This window comes from Musca vetustissima, unplaced genomic scaffold, assembly GCF_032173495.1.
Source record: "Musca vetustissima isolate MV318-11 ecotype Yass unplaced genomic scaffold, APGP_CSIRO_Mvet_v1 utg50210, whole genome shotgun sequence".
In the NCBI taxonomy this organism is placed as follows: Eukaryota; Metazoa; Arthropoda; class Insecta; order Diptera; family Muscidae; genus Musca; species Musca vetustissima.
Window position 1 is genome coordinate 132,551 of NW_026873305.1, and position 14,094 is coordinate 146,644.

At 32.5% G+C, this 14,094-nt stretch overlaps 3 protein-coding genes across 3 annotated transcripts; 1 reads left to right on the forward strand and 2 right to left on the reverse strand.

Annotated features, from left to right (window-relative positions):
* Nucleotides 1-6,831: 6,831 nt before the first annotated feature.
* LOC133323914 (general odorant-binding protein 28a-like) lies at nucleotides 6,832-7,503 on the reverse strand. The gene is made up of 3 exons (XM_061532822.1): nucleotides 7,362-7,503; nucleotides 7,128-7,216; nucleotides 6,832-7,060 (listed from the first exon to the last, which is right to left on the reverse strand). Exons 1-3 carry the CDS (start codon nucleotides 7,501-7,503, stop codon nucleotides 6,842-6,844), a joined length of 450 nt encoding a protein of 149 aa, XP_061388806.1. The 3' UTR covers nucleotides 6,832-6,841.
* A 3,995-nt stretch (nucleotides 7,504-11,498) lies between these two features.
* LOC133323883 (general odorant-binding protein 28a-like) lies at nucleotides 11,499-12,472 on the reverse strand. Its single transcript, XM_061532788.1, has 4 exons — nucleotides 12,451-12,472; nucleotides 12,076-12,171; nucleotides 11,793-11,881; nucleotides 11,499-11,719 (listed from the first exon to the last, which is right to left on the reverse strand). The coding sequence occupies exons 1-4, from the start codon at nucleotides 12,470-12,472 to the stop codon at nucleotides 11,501-11,503; spliced, it is 426 nt and encodes a 141-aa protein (XP_061388772.1). The 3' UTR covers nucleotides 11,499-11,500.
* A 263-nt stretch (nucleotides 12,473-12,735) lies between these two features.
* Nucleotides 12,736-13,395, forward strand: LOC133323893 (general odorant-binding protein 28a-like). Its single transcript, XM_061532799.1, has 3 exons — nucleotides 12,736-12,877; nucleotides 13,010-13,098; nucleotides 13,177-13,395. Exons 1-3 carry the CDS (start codon nucleotides 12,736-12,738, stop codon nucleotides 13,393-13,395), a joined length of 450 nt encoding a protein of 149 aa, XP_061388783.1.
* The last annotated feature ends 699 nt before the right edge of the window (nucleotides 13,396-14,094 follow it).

A 14,094-nucleotide genomic window follows, 5' to 3' on the forward strand; every position in this document is an offset into this window, starting at 1 on the left:
ATTTAATAATTCCGTAAATTTTAAAATAAACCACAGTTATTATACGTGGCCTGACGGACTCACATATCTTAATCGATTCAGTTAGTCGGTATAAGACGGTATACTAAATGGTCGTATTTGGACCAATATTTCAGGTGTTACTACCTTTTGGAACTACATAATAAGATCAATAGGAGATTGTGTCCCAAATTGTGTCCCAAACACAAATATTTTTATTATTGTGTATTTGAATTGCGACAAGATGCGAGAGAATGTGGTGCAATTATTTATTACAGCTAATACAAGTTTTACAGGAAGTTCGAAATGTGACCTCTATTTATACCATAGCAAGAGACTTACAGAAGGTATTACCCCTTTTAGATATTTGATCTTCCAATAGAGTTCCATATTTTAATTATGTTAGTCTCACATAACCGTATGGTGTCATACGGTCATATGAATATAGTTCCATACTCCAAATTTGCGGTATTTTGAAGAGTATACAAAGCAACTGTATTGACTGTAATTTGATATGTTGGTTTATCATTGGGTGATGAATCTTTCTATTAAAAATAGTTATCAATATATGTCCAATATGACTATGCCTAAATCTCATATTTTGCATTTTGGACACGTCATTCAACAAAAGTGGATGTAATTTGATATTTTGGTTTTTAATTGGTGGACAATGTTCATACAAAAACTATCGGTTTTATCCAAAGTTTACACATCGTAATATTTCATCCAAACCTAGATTAAGTTTGTACATGTATCGGTCAACTATTTCTGGTTACTCCCCTACAAAATGATGAAAATTTTGCTGAAAACTAATTTTATAATGCGAACAAAATATCCGATTTGAAAGAAAGTGTGGACAAACCAATGTTTTACCCATCCATTATAAAATTTGAATATGGGGCATTTCGGTTCACTCCATATAGTGCCTACCCAACAAAATGTCATAATTTTGAATTTGAAAATCTAATATCAATCGAATTGAATGTTCGATTTATTCCAAATTTTATACAACGTTATACTTTAACATAAGTTGACCATAATACATCCTCTTTTCTAGAGGCCATCTATAAAATGTATGTCCTATATATGTCATCTATTTCTATAATCTGTCATCATTATTCCTCTATTTTTAAAAATTTATCAATCTGTATGTATTTTAGTAAATTTAAACATATTTTATTTTTTTATTTTTTTCGTGAAGTAGTATGGTAAATATGTTTACTTCTTTTCTTATTGTCCACTTTATGAGAAAACATGTTGATTCTGATTTTTGTGACACAATAATTTTCTATTCGTCGAAATGGTTTGTGATTATAAAATAACGTCAAAAGATCTAAATGTGGCAGTACTCAGAAAGTGGTAAAGCTTTTTAAATGTGTAAAGGGAAAATCGAAAACAATGTTGATTGGTTCAAGTTTCCTGCAGGTTCGATAAACGAACAATATATATGTTTAAGCAAGAATCGCTATTAAAAATAGTTATATAGTTAGACTTTAAATTGAAAGGCCGTATCCATTGAAATCTGTCTATTCCTTTTAATTACATCCTTGTAATAGTTTGAGGCTGACAGATTTCAATGGTCTTTTATTACTTCGTTGTTGGCTGGCTACACAGACATATTTTTTGTGAACACCTAGGCTTTACTGCAAGCTACGCACATATCGTTGTGCAAAAGTAATATTGTTTACCAATAAATAAATATCGGTATTGGTCGCCATCCTTTTACTAATAAAACTATTGTGTTTTAATTTATTTCTATTTTATTGCTGACGAGTACGTATTGGACGTACTGTTTCTATTGGGAGAACCACAACTGCAATTGCGTATATTGTTACAATATATACAATATAATATTATTACTATTTTATTCATTTAAAAAAATCATTAATCGAAGTAAATAGATTTTTCTCTCGATTTCATCTGTTTTCAAATAAAATCCACCAAAAAGTGTCAAAGTTTTGATTTCAATAATAATTTTCAGCGAATTCGGTTGAAAAACACGGTCAAGAACCTTAAAATATCGAAAATTGGGGGTACCCTTATATGGGGGATACTCGAAAAAAATGACCTATATTTATAATTTTTTGTGGAGAGATTTGCTACCCAATAAGAACTCAAATTACTAAATTACAGCGAATTCAGTGAAAAATCCGGTCAAAACCCCTTCAAAAACTGGAAATTGTGAGGTACCCTTATACGGGGGCTACCAGAAAAAGTGGACCTATATTTATAATTTTTAGTGGGGAAATTTAATACCCAATAAGAACCCAATGTACCCAATTTCAACGAATTCGGTTGAAAACCGCGCTCAAGAACCCTAACATACCGAAAATCGGGGGGTACCCTTATATGGGAGCTATCCGAAAATATAGACCCATATTTATAATTTTTAGTGGAGAGATTTGCTACCCAATAAAAACTCAATGTACCAAATTTCAGCGAATTCAGTTGAAAAACACGCTTAAGAACCCTAAAATACCCCAAATTTTGGGGTGCCCTTATATGGGTGCTATGCCTAAACGTGGACCGATAAAAACTACTCTATGCAAAATTTTGGTGATCTATCTCAATTCGTTTAGACGCTAGAGTGATTACAACAGACAGACGGACGGACAGACATGGCTATATCGTCATAGAATTTTATGCTGATCAAGAATATATATACTTTATAGGAAATGATTATTTCGATGAGTTACAAACAGAAAAAAATTAATATATCCTCCATACTTTGGTGGAGGGTATAAAAATGGAAGCTAAACAATAAAAATGCTCTATTTTAATATAGATAAACATAAGTATATTTTTTAACATTTATTTTTTTTTAATTCTTGGTAACGTATATCTTTATACATAGGCAAATTATTTTAAGAATTTATTGAAGGAGGTTCTCTCGTCGGGTAATTATTTTTCGTCAACAATTAATATTGATAATTTTCATTAATTCCATGGGCATTAGCCTGTTGCTTGAAACATTTGCCATAATCTTCAGCAGCCTGACAAGGATCCGAAGAGACATCAATGTTGGCACAAGCATTGATAATTTCCGAAGCCACTTTCATTTTGTCAGCATTGCCATCGGTTACTTTTTCGGCATGTTTTAATGCAGCTTCGGTGGCAAATTTACCAGAGGCGTCCATCTGAAAGATAATCGTAAATTAATACAAATGCCTACATATGTATATGAGCTTCTAATCAGTTAGGAGGCATTTCTTACCACTTCAAACTTCTTCATTAAGCAAGCACGCAGACACTTTCCTTCCATAGTTGAGGCTGGTTTCCTTCCCACCAATTCTTCTATATCGACTGAAAAATAAAGAATTTTGTTATATTTTGTTTAATTGAAATTATAGCCTAACATCATTTCTCTTAAGGGAGTGTCGATTAATCATAGCCTATCCCTGTCATTTTATTTCTCTGTAATAATCGTTATTTTATGTTTATGAAAAAATCTTACCATCAGTGGCACCAACTTCACTTTTACATTCTTCGGCTTTAGTTTTAAGCTTTTCAATGGCTTGTGCCTTATCGAATTCTCCACGAACGACAGCAGCTCCAATAATGCACATAACAGCCAAGGCTACCAATAATTTGTTTGCCATTGTAGTTATTTTTTGTTTCAAAAACGTTAAATAATTTATTATGTATAATGTTTGGATGTTAAATTGCAACTGTTATTCCACTTCGATTTTCCAGTTATTTATTTGAAATTTAAACTTAAACTATGTTTCACTTTTTTACTGAAAAATAATTCATGTGTGAAATTATGGGTTATGATGTTCCACGGTGACGAAAAATACTACAAAGTAAAGACGACCTTGTAGTTTTGAATATTCCATTATTTTCTTTTTCAAATATGATCTTTGAACTTTGTTTTGAATATTTGAATGAACTTCCTATTCAATGATTGTGACGTCAGCAATTGGATAGCAACCAAAGTATTTATTTTAAGATAATTTATATAAAATATTCAGATGAGAGACATGAGACAGATTAAAGTAATGTGTATAAAATTTGTTTTTATTTTCATACCTCATAGTAGTTAATAAAGCTCATTAATTCCCCAAATTTTCAAATAAAACACAGTCAAATCTATTTTCAAATCAATTGGATTTAATTGAGTCATTTCTTTTATTTTAAGAATAGGTCTCTGGGGGATAAGTCCGAATTCCAAATGTTCCACGGTGACGAAAAATACTACAAAGTAAAGACGACCTTGTAGTTTTGAATATTCCATTATTTTCTTTTTCAAATGTGATCTTTGAACTTTGTTTTGAATATTTGAATGAACTTCCTATTCAATGATTGTGACGTCAGCAATTGGATAGCAACCAAAGTATTTATTTTAAGATAATTTATATAAAATATTCAGATGAGAGACATGAGACAGATTAAAGTAATGTGTATAAAATTTGTTTTTATTTTCATACCTCATAGTAGTTAATAAAGCTCATTAATTCCCCAAATTTTCAAATAAAACACAGTCAAATCTATTTTCAAATCAATTGGATTTAATTGAGTCATTTCTTTTATTTTAAGAATAGGTCTCTGGGGGATAAGTCCGAATTCCAAATTCCTTACCCAATTAATGTCATATTTCGAAGTTGTTAACCGATTACCCTTAATTGTCATTTTACAGAAAATTTTTGGTGCTTTCGTGAGCCTTACTGATCAGTGATCACGTAAAATCGACACCACATACAAAGCGTAATGTTTTTGATGACATTTATAATACGCATTCACATACACACTTTATATAATGTGTATTGAGGAAATCCTGAAAATAAAAACTAAATTTTATACGTGACGCAATTGCGACAAGATGTGAAAGAATGAGGTGGAAATAATTATTACAGATGATATTTATGACGAAACACAAGTTTTACAGGAAACTCGAAGAGATCCCAAAGCAAGATACTTACAGAGGGTACTACCCCTTTTAAATATTTTGATAGTCCTATGCAGATCTTCAAATGGAAGTGGGTAACATACTCTTCTTAGAACAATTATTCAAATAGGTTCATACTTTGAATTTGTAATATTATTTTCGCATTTCGTATAACCTCTCAATAAAGATATCGCTCCATATTCAAGTTGCCATATCCAACATTTTTTGCGTCCGTCCATCTGCTGTAATCACGGAAACATTTGAAGGAATCAAAATATAGTTCCATACTCCAAATAAAATAGCTTCTGGGGAGAATATCCCACCAAAAAAACTAAGGGAACTGATCAGTGGCGAGATCCGAAACTATAGTCTTCCCTGCCTTACCCCTCGGCAGCCAATGCCCTACATTCTCCACTAATAAATAGTTGTTTTTTATAAAAACAACAAACTGGGATTCAGCCTGACTATTTTAAAAAATATATATTTTTTGATATTTTAATAATAAATCCCTATTAAAAGAGATATCGGTCACTTTTTGGTATATCCCCTGTTACCCCCATTATTCAAAAAAATCGGAAGTCGCGGAAGTGTATTATTGTTCTCAGTGTGTTTGGAAACTTAATTTAAATACATGTCAGTAAGCCTATGGCGGACATTTTGGGCATATAAAAAGTTTGGCTCTGCCGATATTAACGAATTTTTTACAACCTCAGTCTTATAATACTCCAAGTTTCTTTCTAAATATGTTTCAGATAATTTTGAGTCGATTTACAAATATCCATCCATCCGTCCCTCGGTCTCTCTGCCTGACTGGTGCGCATGATAACTCTCGAAGGTAGGTACCGATTTTATCCAAAATTTAAGTATCGTAATATTTCATCGAAAGCTGCATTCATTTTGTAAATTTTTCGGTCAACTCCTTCAGGTTCCTCTCCCACAAAATGGAAAAAATTTTGCTGAATTTTAATTTTATAATGCGAACAAAATATCCAATTTGGAAAAAAGCTATTAGAATGTTAGAGGATGGAGCTGATCGGTTCACTGCATCTAGTGCCTACCCAACAAAATGTCATAATTGTGAAAATTTGTAAACTCAATATTAATCGAATTGAATTCCGATTTAATCCAAACTTTAAACATTCTAATACTTTTACCTAACCTAAACAAATTCCGAAGAAGGATCAATCGGTTCACCCCTTTACGGGTGTTAAAATTTTGAAAATTGCATATGAAGCTAAAGGAGTATCAGATTTGATCGGTTAAATTTACACCATCATATTTTCATGAAAACGGAAAATAGGATCCATCGGTTCACACCATCTTATACCAACCCAAAAAGAATAAACACATTTTTACTTGATTCCGAACTTGATTGTTTTATCAACATTTTGATTTGATTTTTTAACAAAATTTAAATCGCCACAAACTATTTATGAATGGCCTTTATTATTTGAAGATAAATTTTATTATTGGAAGTGTCAGACGATGGCTTACAAAATCTTATTTTTTCACTACAGTCGAAATCGTTTATAACGACATATCAGTTATAAAAGACTTATCTGGAGAAAAATTCTACCCTTTATCTGATATCGTCTATAACGACATATCTCTTATAGCGACCAATTTCGCTGGTCCTTTCACTGTCGATATAAGTGATTTCGTCTGTAGTTAATTTTTTCCTAATAAAAATGGAACCCAGAAATATCAACTTCTAGTTATTGTGTTAATTTCGAAAAATATTCACCTTATTTGGCAGTTCTACTAATTGTTCGGTTCTAGTAACTAAACTACAAGATAAAATCACAATTTAAGCAAGAACAATGGTTTATTTTCATTTTTAGATAAACATAATTATATTTTTTTAAAATATTTGTTTTTAGTTCTTGGTAACGTATACATTTATAAATTTATTATAAGTTATATGTTGAAAGAGGTCGGATAACAATTTATCATCAACAATTAATATTGATAATGTTCATTAATTCCATGAGCATTAGCCTGTTGTTTGAAGCATTTGCCATAATCTTCAGCTGCCTGACAATGATCCGAGGAGACTTCAATGTTGGCACAAGCATTGATAATTTCCGAAGCCACTTTCATTTTATCAGCATTGCCATCGGTGACTTTTTCAGCATGTTTCAAGGCAACTTCTGTGGCAAATTTCCCAGAGGCGTCCATCTGAGAGATATATGTAAATGAATACAAATAAATACAAAATTGTAATCGGTTAAGAAGCAGTTCTTACCACTTCGAATTTCTTCATTAGGCAGGCACGCAGACACTTTCCTTCCATAGTCGAGGCTGGTTTCCTTCCCACCAATTCGTCTATGTCGGCTGAAAAATAATTCATTGCAGCTTATTTGGATTGTCATGTTTATAGCCTAACATCATTTCGCTGAAGGGAGTTTCGATTATTTGTAGTCGATCCCTTTCATTTTATTCCTTTGGTGCAATCTACTTTTCTCTTGGAAAATCTTACCATCCGTGGCACCAACTTCACTTTTACATTCTTCGGCTGTAGATTTATGTTTTTCAATGGCTTGTGCCTTATCGAATTCTCCACGAACCACAACTGCTGCAACAAAGCACATAACAGCCAAGGCTACCCATAGTTTTGCCATTTTAATAATTTTTTGGTATTTAACTGTCAATGATTTTTAATGTTAAATGTTTGAATATTCAATTCCAACTGTTATTTCACCTAGAATTTCTTGCTATTTATTTCAAAAAATAAACTAGCATTTTCACTTTATTTCCCATCCTTTAGTTCAAAACAATTGATGTGTGAAATTATGGGTTATAATCTTGAGAGTGATGAAAAATACTACCAAATAAAGTTGACCGAGTAGTTTTGGACATAAAATTGTTTTATTATCAGTTCTGAACATTGATTTGAATTTCTATTCAATGATTGTGGCATCAGAAAAAAGTAATAAAAGTTAATGTAGCTTCGGTAAGTTTCATGGTATAATTATACAAGGTAAATGCAATACTCAGGTGATTTGATTACAAATGTAATACAATGGGTCTGAAACCCATTTTTATACCCTCCACCATAGTATGGAGGGTATACCTATAAAGTATATATATTCTTGATCTGCGTAAAATTCGCTAAATTTCTATTCGCTGAAATTTAGTACAGTGGGTTCCCATTGGGTTGGGGAGAAGGGGGCAACTTTGAACAGCGCTCGTAAAATCTCGGTTTCAAATTTTTTCGACCCGCAACCAATTTTTTATATGCCAATCTTGTTCTTTATCTTCGTAACCATTTTGGCTAGATTTTTCTGTTGTCGACAAAATGTACATGAGTAACCATGTTCCTACAAAAAAAAAAAAAAAGTTATTATAAATTTCCGTAAAATACCACAGGTGGGGCACCTTCGAACATGCCCAGTAAACTCCAGTAAAAAGCGGAGTTTTTAAATTTTGGCTTCGATTTCTCAAAATTTCAAATGGGTTAATAAGACTACGAAATAATACCCTGTACCACACTGTGGTACAGGATATTATGTCTCTGTGCATATGTTTGTAACAGGCAAAAATAATCGAGATAGACCCATGGTTCCTTTTGAGAATATGCATAGAATCACTTTCTGAGTCGATTTATGCATGTCCGTCTGTCCGTCCGTCCATGTATTTTTGTTAACAAAGTACAGGTCGCATTTATTATCCGATTTGAATGAAATTTAGCACAGGTCACTTAATTGGCCCAAGGACGAACCCTATAGAAATTGGAGAAAATTGGTCCACGTTTAGTCATAGCTCCCATATAAGGGTATCCCCCAAATTTCGGTATTTTGAGGGTATATAGCGCGTTTTTTTGACTGAATTCGCTGAAATTTGGTACTTTGAGTTCTTATTGGGTAGCAAATCTTCCTACTAAAAATTATAAATATAGGTCCATTTTTTCGGATAGTCCCCATATAAGGGTACCCCCAATTTTCGGTATTTTGGGGGTTTTGAACGCATTTTTCGACCGAATTCGCAGAAATTTGGAATTTTGAGTTCTTATTGGGTAGCAAATCTCCCTACTAAAAATTATAAATATAGGTCATTTTTTCGGATAGTCCCCATTTAAGGGTACCCCCAATTTTCGGTATTTTGGGGTTCTTGAACTCGTTTTATAACTGAATTCTCTGAAATTTTGTACATTAGGTTCTTATTGGGTACCAAATTACTCCACTATAAATTATAAATATAGGTCCAGTTTTTCTGGTAGTCCCCACATAACGGTACCCCCAAATTTTTGGTATTTTGAGGGTTCTGATCGTATTTTTCGACCGAATTGACTGTAATATAGTAAGTCGAGTTCTTATTAGGTAGCCAATCTCTCCATTATAAATTATAAATATAAGTACATTATTTCGGGTAGCCCCCATATAAGGGTACCCCCCAATTTGCGGTATTTTGGAGTTCTTGAGCTCGTTTTTCAAACAAATTCTTTGTAATTTGGTTTTTTGTAGTCGTATATGGTAACAAACCTCCCTCCCAAAAATTATTAATATTCGCCCCCTTTTAGGGGTAGTCCCCTTATAACCCCTCTTTATACCCTTCACCACACTGTGGTACATGGTATTGTGTTTGTAACAGGCAAACAAATCGAGATAGACCCATGGTTCCTTCTGAGAATATGTTCGTACGTCCGTTCATGTACTTTTGTTAAAAAAGTACAGGTCCCATTTATGATTCGATTTGGATGAAATTTGGCACAGGTCATTCAATAGGCCCAAGGACGAATCCTATTGAAATTGGAGAAAATCGGTTCAGATTTAGATATAGCTCCCATATATATGTTCGTCCGGTTTTAACTTATTGATGTACCAAACTCCCAACAGTGATCCGATTGAGACAAAATTTTGCATAGAGTATTGAATTAGGTCTAGATAGTCATATGCCAAGTTTTGTTGAAATCGGTTCAGATTTAGATATAGCTCCGATTTATAGTTTCGTCCGATTTAATGTAAATAGTGCACCGAACTCCCAATAGTGGTCCGACTAAAGCAAAATTTTGCACAGAGTACTGAATTTAGTCCCGAATGATGTATGTGAAATTTTGTTGAAATCGAGTCAGATTTAGATATAGCTCCCATATCAAGTTTCGTCCGATTTAAAGTAAATTGTGCACCAAACTACCAATATTGTTCCGATTGAAACAAAATTTTGCACAGAGTACCGAATTAGGTCCCGACTAATGTATGCGAAATTTCTATATCAACAGGATATTGTAGATATTAACATGTCTTGCATGTACCCATAGTGGTGAAGGGTATCATATAGTCGGCCCCGTCCGACTTTTGGCCTTTCCTTACTGGTTAATATAATCATAGTGATGAAGGGTATCATATAGTCGGTCCCGTCCGACTTTAATACTTTCCTTACTTGTTTATATTAAAATAGTTATCCAATTTGTTCCGCGTTTTTGTTTCTAAGAGTCTGTCGTAATCATTTCACCTGCAGAGGATATCGAGATAAAAAGCTAGATCGTAAGGTTCGATAATGAATTATAACCTACCCTAAAGCCTACCCCCTGTGTGGGAGGTACCAGAAGGAGTGGACCGATATTCCCATCTTCGAACTTGAACTATGTTTGGAAGAAATAATAAGATGGGCAAAGTTTGGATGAAGTCCAAATTTTCTGAAACGGAGTTGGTCCAAAGAAACATGGGGTCTAGAACCAATATTTTCATTAAGCACATTTTCACCGTGCCAAAATGTATATACTCTCATCAGCCATAAGGCTGAGTGTATAATTATCCATTAAAAAATTCTGAAATTTGTATTATGAAATTTGTATACATAATCGGTTTGTAGTAATGTCGGTATAGGTCCACTTTTTGATATTTTCCCTATATTTTCATTTCAAGTACCTGTCAGTATATCTATGCTGGAGAGTATGCAATGTTCGGCCCGGCCGAAAGTCCGCTCAGGTAGATACAACAAATCGAGATGGGCCGATGGTGAAAAAAAATAAAATTTGTTCTTCATAAATATAAAATGAGTGTATGATTAAGATTTTAAAAATATTTTCTTTCAATATAGGTCATTTGTATGCGTGTTAAATTCGTATATATTTATATGGAGAGGTATTACTAATCGAGAAAATATATTAAAATACCTGTACTTTTGTACAGGTCAAATGTCCATTCTTGGCACTGAAATTTCTACTTCTTCGGCATATATCAAAATGAAATCTTACAATTTTCTTCTATTTCTTTCAAAGATTCTACTATCTCTTCTATAGATTCGTTAAATATTTGTACATAATTACGCTGCTCAACCAATCGTATTTCACAATATGAATGTAGTCGTTTGAATGATTGGTTTGTTGTGTTAATTTTGAAAAATATTCAACTTTTTTGACGGTTTTACTAATTTTCCAGGTCTAGTGCGTTTTATGCAATTTTCTACTCTCAGAACGATTTTAAAATTCGCTGTTTTTAGGTAACGCTAATTTACAAGAAAAATTCATAATTTAAACAAGAAAATTATATATTTTTATTTTTTAGATCAACATAGCTATATATTTTTTTAAATTCTTAGTAACGTATATTTTTATAAATTTGCAAATTATTAAAAGTATATGTTGAAAGAGTTCGGATAACAATTTTCCATCAATAATTAATATTGATAATTTTCATTAATTCCATGAGCATTAGCATGTTGTTTGAAACATTTGCCATACTCTTCAGCTGCTTGACAATGATCCGATGAGACTTCAATGTTGGCACAAGCATTGATAATTTCCGAAGCCACTTTCATTTTATCAGCATTGCCATCGGTTACTTTTTCCGCATGTTTCAAGGCAACTTCTGCGGCAAATTTACCAGAGGCGTCCATCTGAGAGATACATGTAAATAAAAGCAAATAAATACGTATATGAACTTCTAACTAGTTAGGAGACATTTCTTACCACTTCGAACTTCTTCATTAGGCAGGCTCGCAGACACTTTCCTTCGATAGTGGATGCTGGATTTCTTCCCACCAATTCTTCTATATCGGCTGAAAAATAAAGAATTTATTTTGCATTCAATTGATATTAAAATTCTAAGCAATAAAAAGTGCATATTATTATGATGATGGTGGAAAATGGCATCTTGAAACCTGAAACTATTTAATTTTAAATTCATTATAATCGCTCCCCGATAAGTTAACCATTTGATGTTATCGTTGTCGCATGTCTGCGAATAACTTACCATCCGTGGCACCCACTTCAATTTTACATTCTTGGCCTTTAGTTTTAAGTTTTCCAATGGCTTGCTGTTTATCGAATTCTGCACGAACGACAACAGCTCCCACGATTCAATAGTTATTTTTTTTAATCTCTTATAATTTGACGTTAATGTTCAATGTTTGAATTTAAAATTCTAACTGTTAATCCGCTACAAATTACTGGTTATTTATTTGAAAAACAAAACTAACATTTTCATATTAGTTTCCATAACCATTCTCTATTTAGAAATACTTCACATGTGAATTTATGGGTTATGATATGATATTCGGACGATACTTCCAAATAAATTTCACCCTGCAGTTTTGGACATTGAATTGTCTACATTTAATTTTATTACATTTTACTGAAGTCCCAATCATTGAATTAAAAGTAAAATCAAAGTTCAGAATTGTTAATAAAATAATTAAATATCCAAAACTACTCGGTCAACTTTATTTGGTAGTATTTTTCATCACTCCCAAGATTATAACCCATAATTTCACACATGAATTGTTTTCTAGTTTATATTTTTCAAATAAATAGCTAAAAATTCTAGGTGAAATAACAGTTGAAATTGAATATTCAAACATTTAACATCAACAAATTATTGCCAATTAAATTAAATACAAAAAAATTAACTAAAATGGCAAAACTCTGGATAGCCTTGACTGTTATGTGCATTATCGGAGCTGTTGTTGTTCGTGGTGAATTCGATAAACAGCAAGCCATTGAAAAACTTAAAACTAAAGCCGAAGAATGTAAAAGTGAAGTGGGTGCATCTGATGGTAAGATTATATCAAAGAATAAAATATGGTAGAGACTCTATATATGAATGCGTTTGTCTAACACCACGTTGCTATATTTACTATTATCATAACAATTTTAATTAAAATGAGAATAAAATCTATATTTTACAGCCGATATTGAAGAACTGGTGGGAAGAAAACCAGCCACAACTATGGAAGGAAAGTGTCTGCGTGCTTGCCTAATGAAGAAGTTCGATGTGGTAAGAAATGTTTCTTTATAGATTAGTAGTTCATATATTATTTATTTATATTAATTTCCTTATACATATATTATTCAGATGGATGTCTCTGGTAAATTTGCCACAGAAGCTGCATTGAAACATGCCGAAAAAGTAACCGATGGCAATGCTGATAAAATGAAAGTGGCTTCGGAAATTATCAATGCTTGTGCCAACATTGAAGTCTCATCGGATCATTGTCAAGCAGCTGAAGAGTATGGCAAATGTTTCAAACAACAGGCTAATGCTCATGGAATTAATGAAAATTATCAATACTAATTATAAAACATTTAACACTATATTTACGGATGTTTTGTTACTTTTACGTATATAAGTCAATTTGACTCACCCCAGAAAATGTATGTTCTTTGTGAAGAAAGCTCTTTCAATTCAATTTAAATAAAATATACATTAACAGAAAACTCATAGAAAACGTTTTACATATAAACTTAATTTTATACACGGCCTTAAGGCTGGAGTGTATAGCTGGATGGTGCCAAGCTTTGCACATCGTAATATTTCATCCAAACATAAATCATGTTCGAAATTGGAGAAAATCTGAGAAGTCATTCTAATGGCTCCCATACAAATTTTTAAAACATTGCTAAAAAATTATGTATAATATCCTGCGAAAGGATTATAAGTTTTGACCCAAACATTGCATAACCTAATATTTTTTGGTTGGTCATCGCTTTCTGGTACCTCCCCCACTAAAGGTCCATGTTTTATAAATATATTGTAATGCGAACGGAGTTTGCGATTTGGTAAAAAATTAGCATATCGTAATATTTTTGTCGAACTTTTTTTAATCTGAAAATGGAATCTATTAACCCACTCCCTGTAGTACCTTCTCCATAAAGGGTCAAATATTTTGAACATATGCCCATGGACGAAAGCTATTGAAATTGGAGAAATTCGGTTCAGATTTAGATATACATAGCTCCCATATATAGTTTCGTCTGATTTTTTGTAAATGGA

What these genes read in the sequence shown, in the direction of transcription:
- LOC133323883 (XM_061532788.1), bottom strand. Translation starts at nt 12,472, where the DNA reads ATGATTGGGACTTCAGTAAAAT. An exon ending in GATTGGGACTTCAGTAAAAT is followed by an intron (nt 12,172 to 12,450) that starts GTAATAAAATTA and finishes GAATCGTGGGAG; the next exon opens with CTGTTGTCGTTCGTGCAGAA. An exon ending in TGAAGTGGGTGCCACGGATG is followed by an intron (nt 11,882 to 12,075) that starts GTAAGTTATTCG and finishes TTTATTTTTCAG; the next exon opens with CCGATATAGAAGAATTGGTG.
- LOC133323914 (XM_061532822.1), bottom strand. Translation starts at nt 7,503, where the DNA reads ATGGCAAAACTATGGGTAGCCTTGGCTGTTATGTGCTTTGTTGCAGCA. An exon ending in TGAAGTTGGTGCCACGGATG is followed by an intron (nt 7,217 to 7,361) that starts GTAAGATTTTCC and finishes ATTATTTTTCAG; the next exon opens with CCGACATAGACGAATTGGTG. An exon ending in TAATGAAGAAATTCGAAGTG is followed by an intron (nt 7,061 to 7,127) that starts GTAAGAACTGCT and finishes TATATCTCTCAG; the next exon opens with ATGGACGCCTCTGGGAAATT.
- LOC133323893 (XM_061532799.1), top strand. Translation starts at nt 12,736, where the DNA reads ATGGCAAAACTCTGGATAGCCTTGACTGTTATGTGCATTATCGGAGCT. An exon ending in TGAAGTGGGTGCATCTGATG is followed by an intron (nt 12,878 to 13,009) that starts GTAAGATTATAT and finishes TATATTTTACAG; the next exon opens with CCGATATTGAAGAACTGGTG. An exon ending in TAATGAAGAAGTTCGATGTG is followed by an intron (nt 13,099 to 13,176) that starts GTAAGAAATGTT and finishes TATATTATTCAG; the next exon opens with ATGGATGTCTCTGGTAAATT.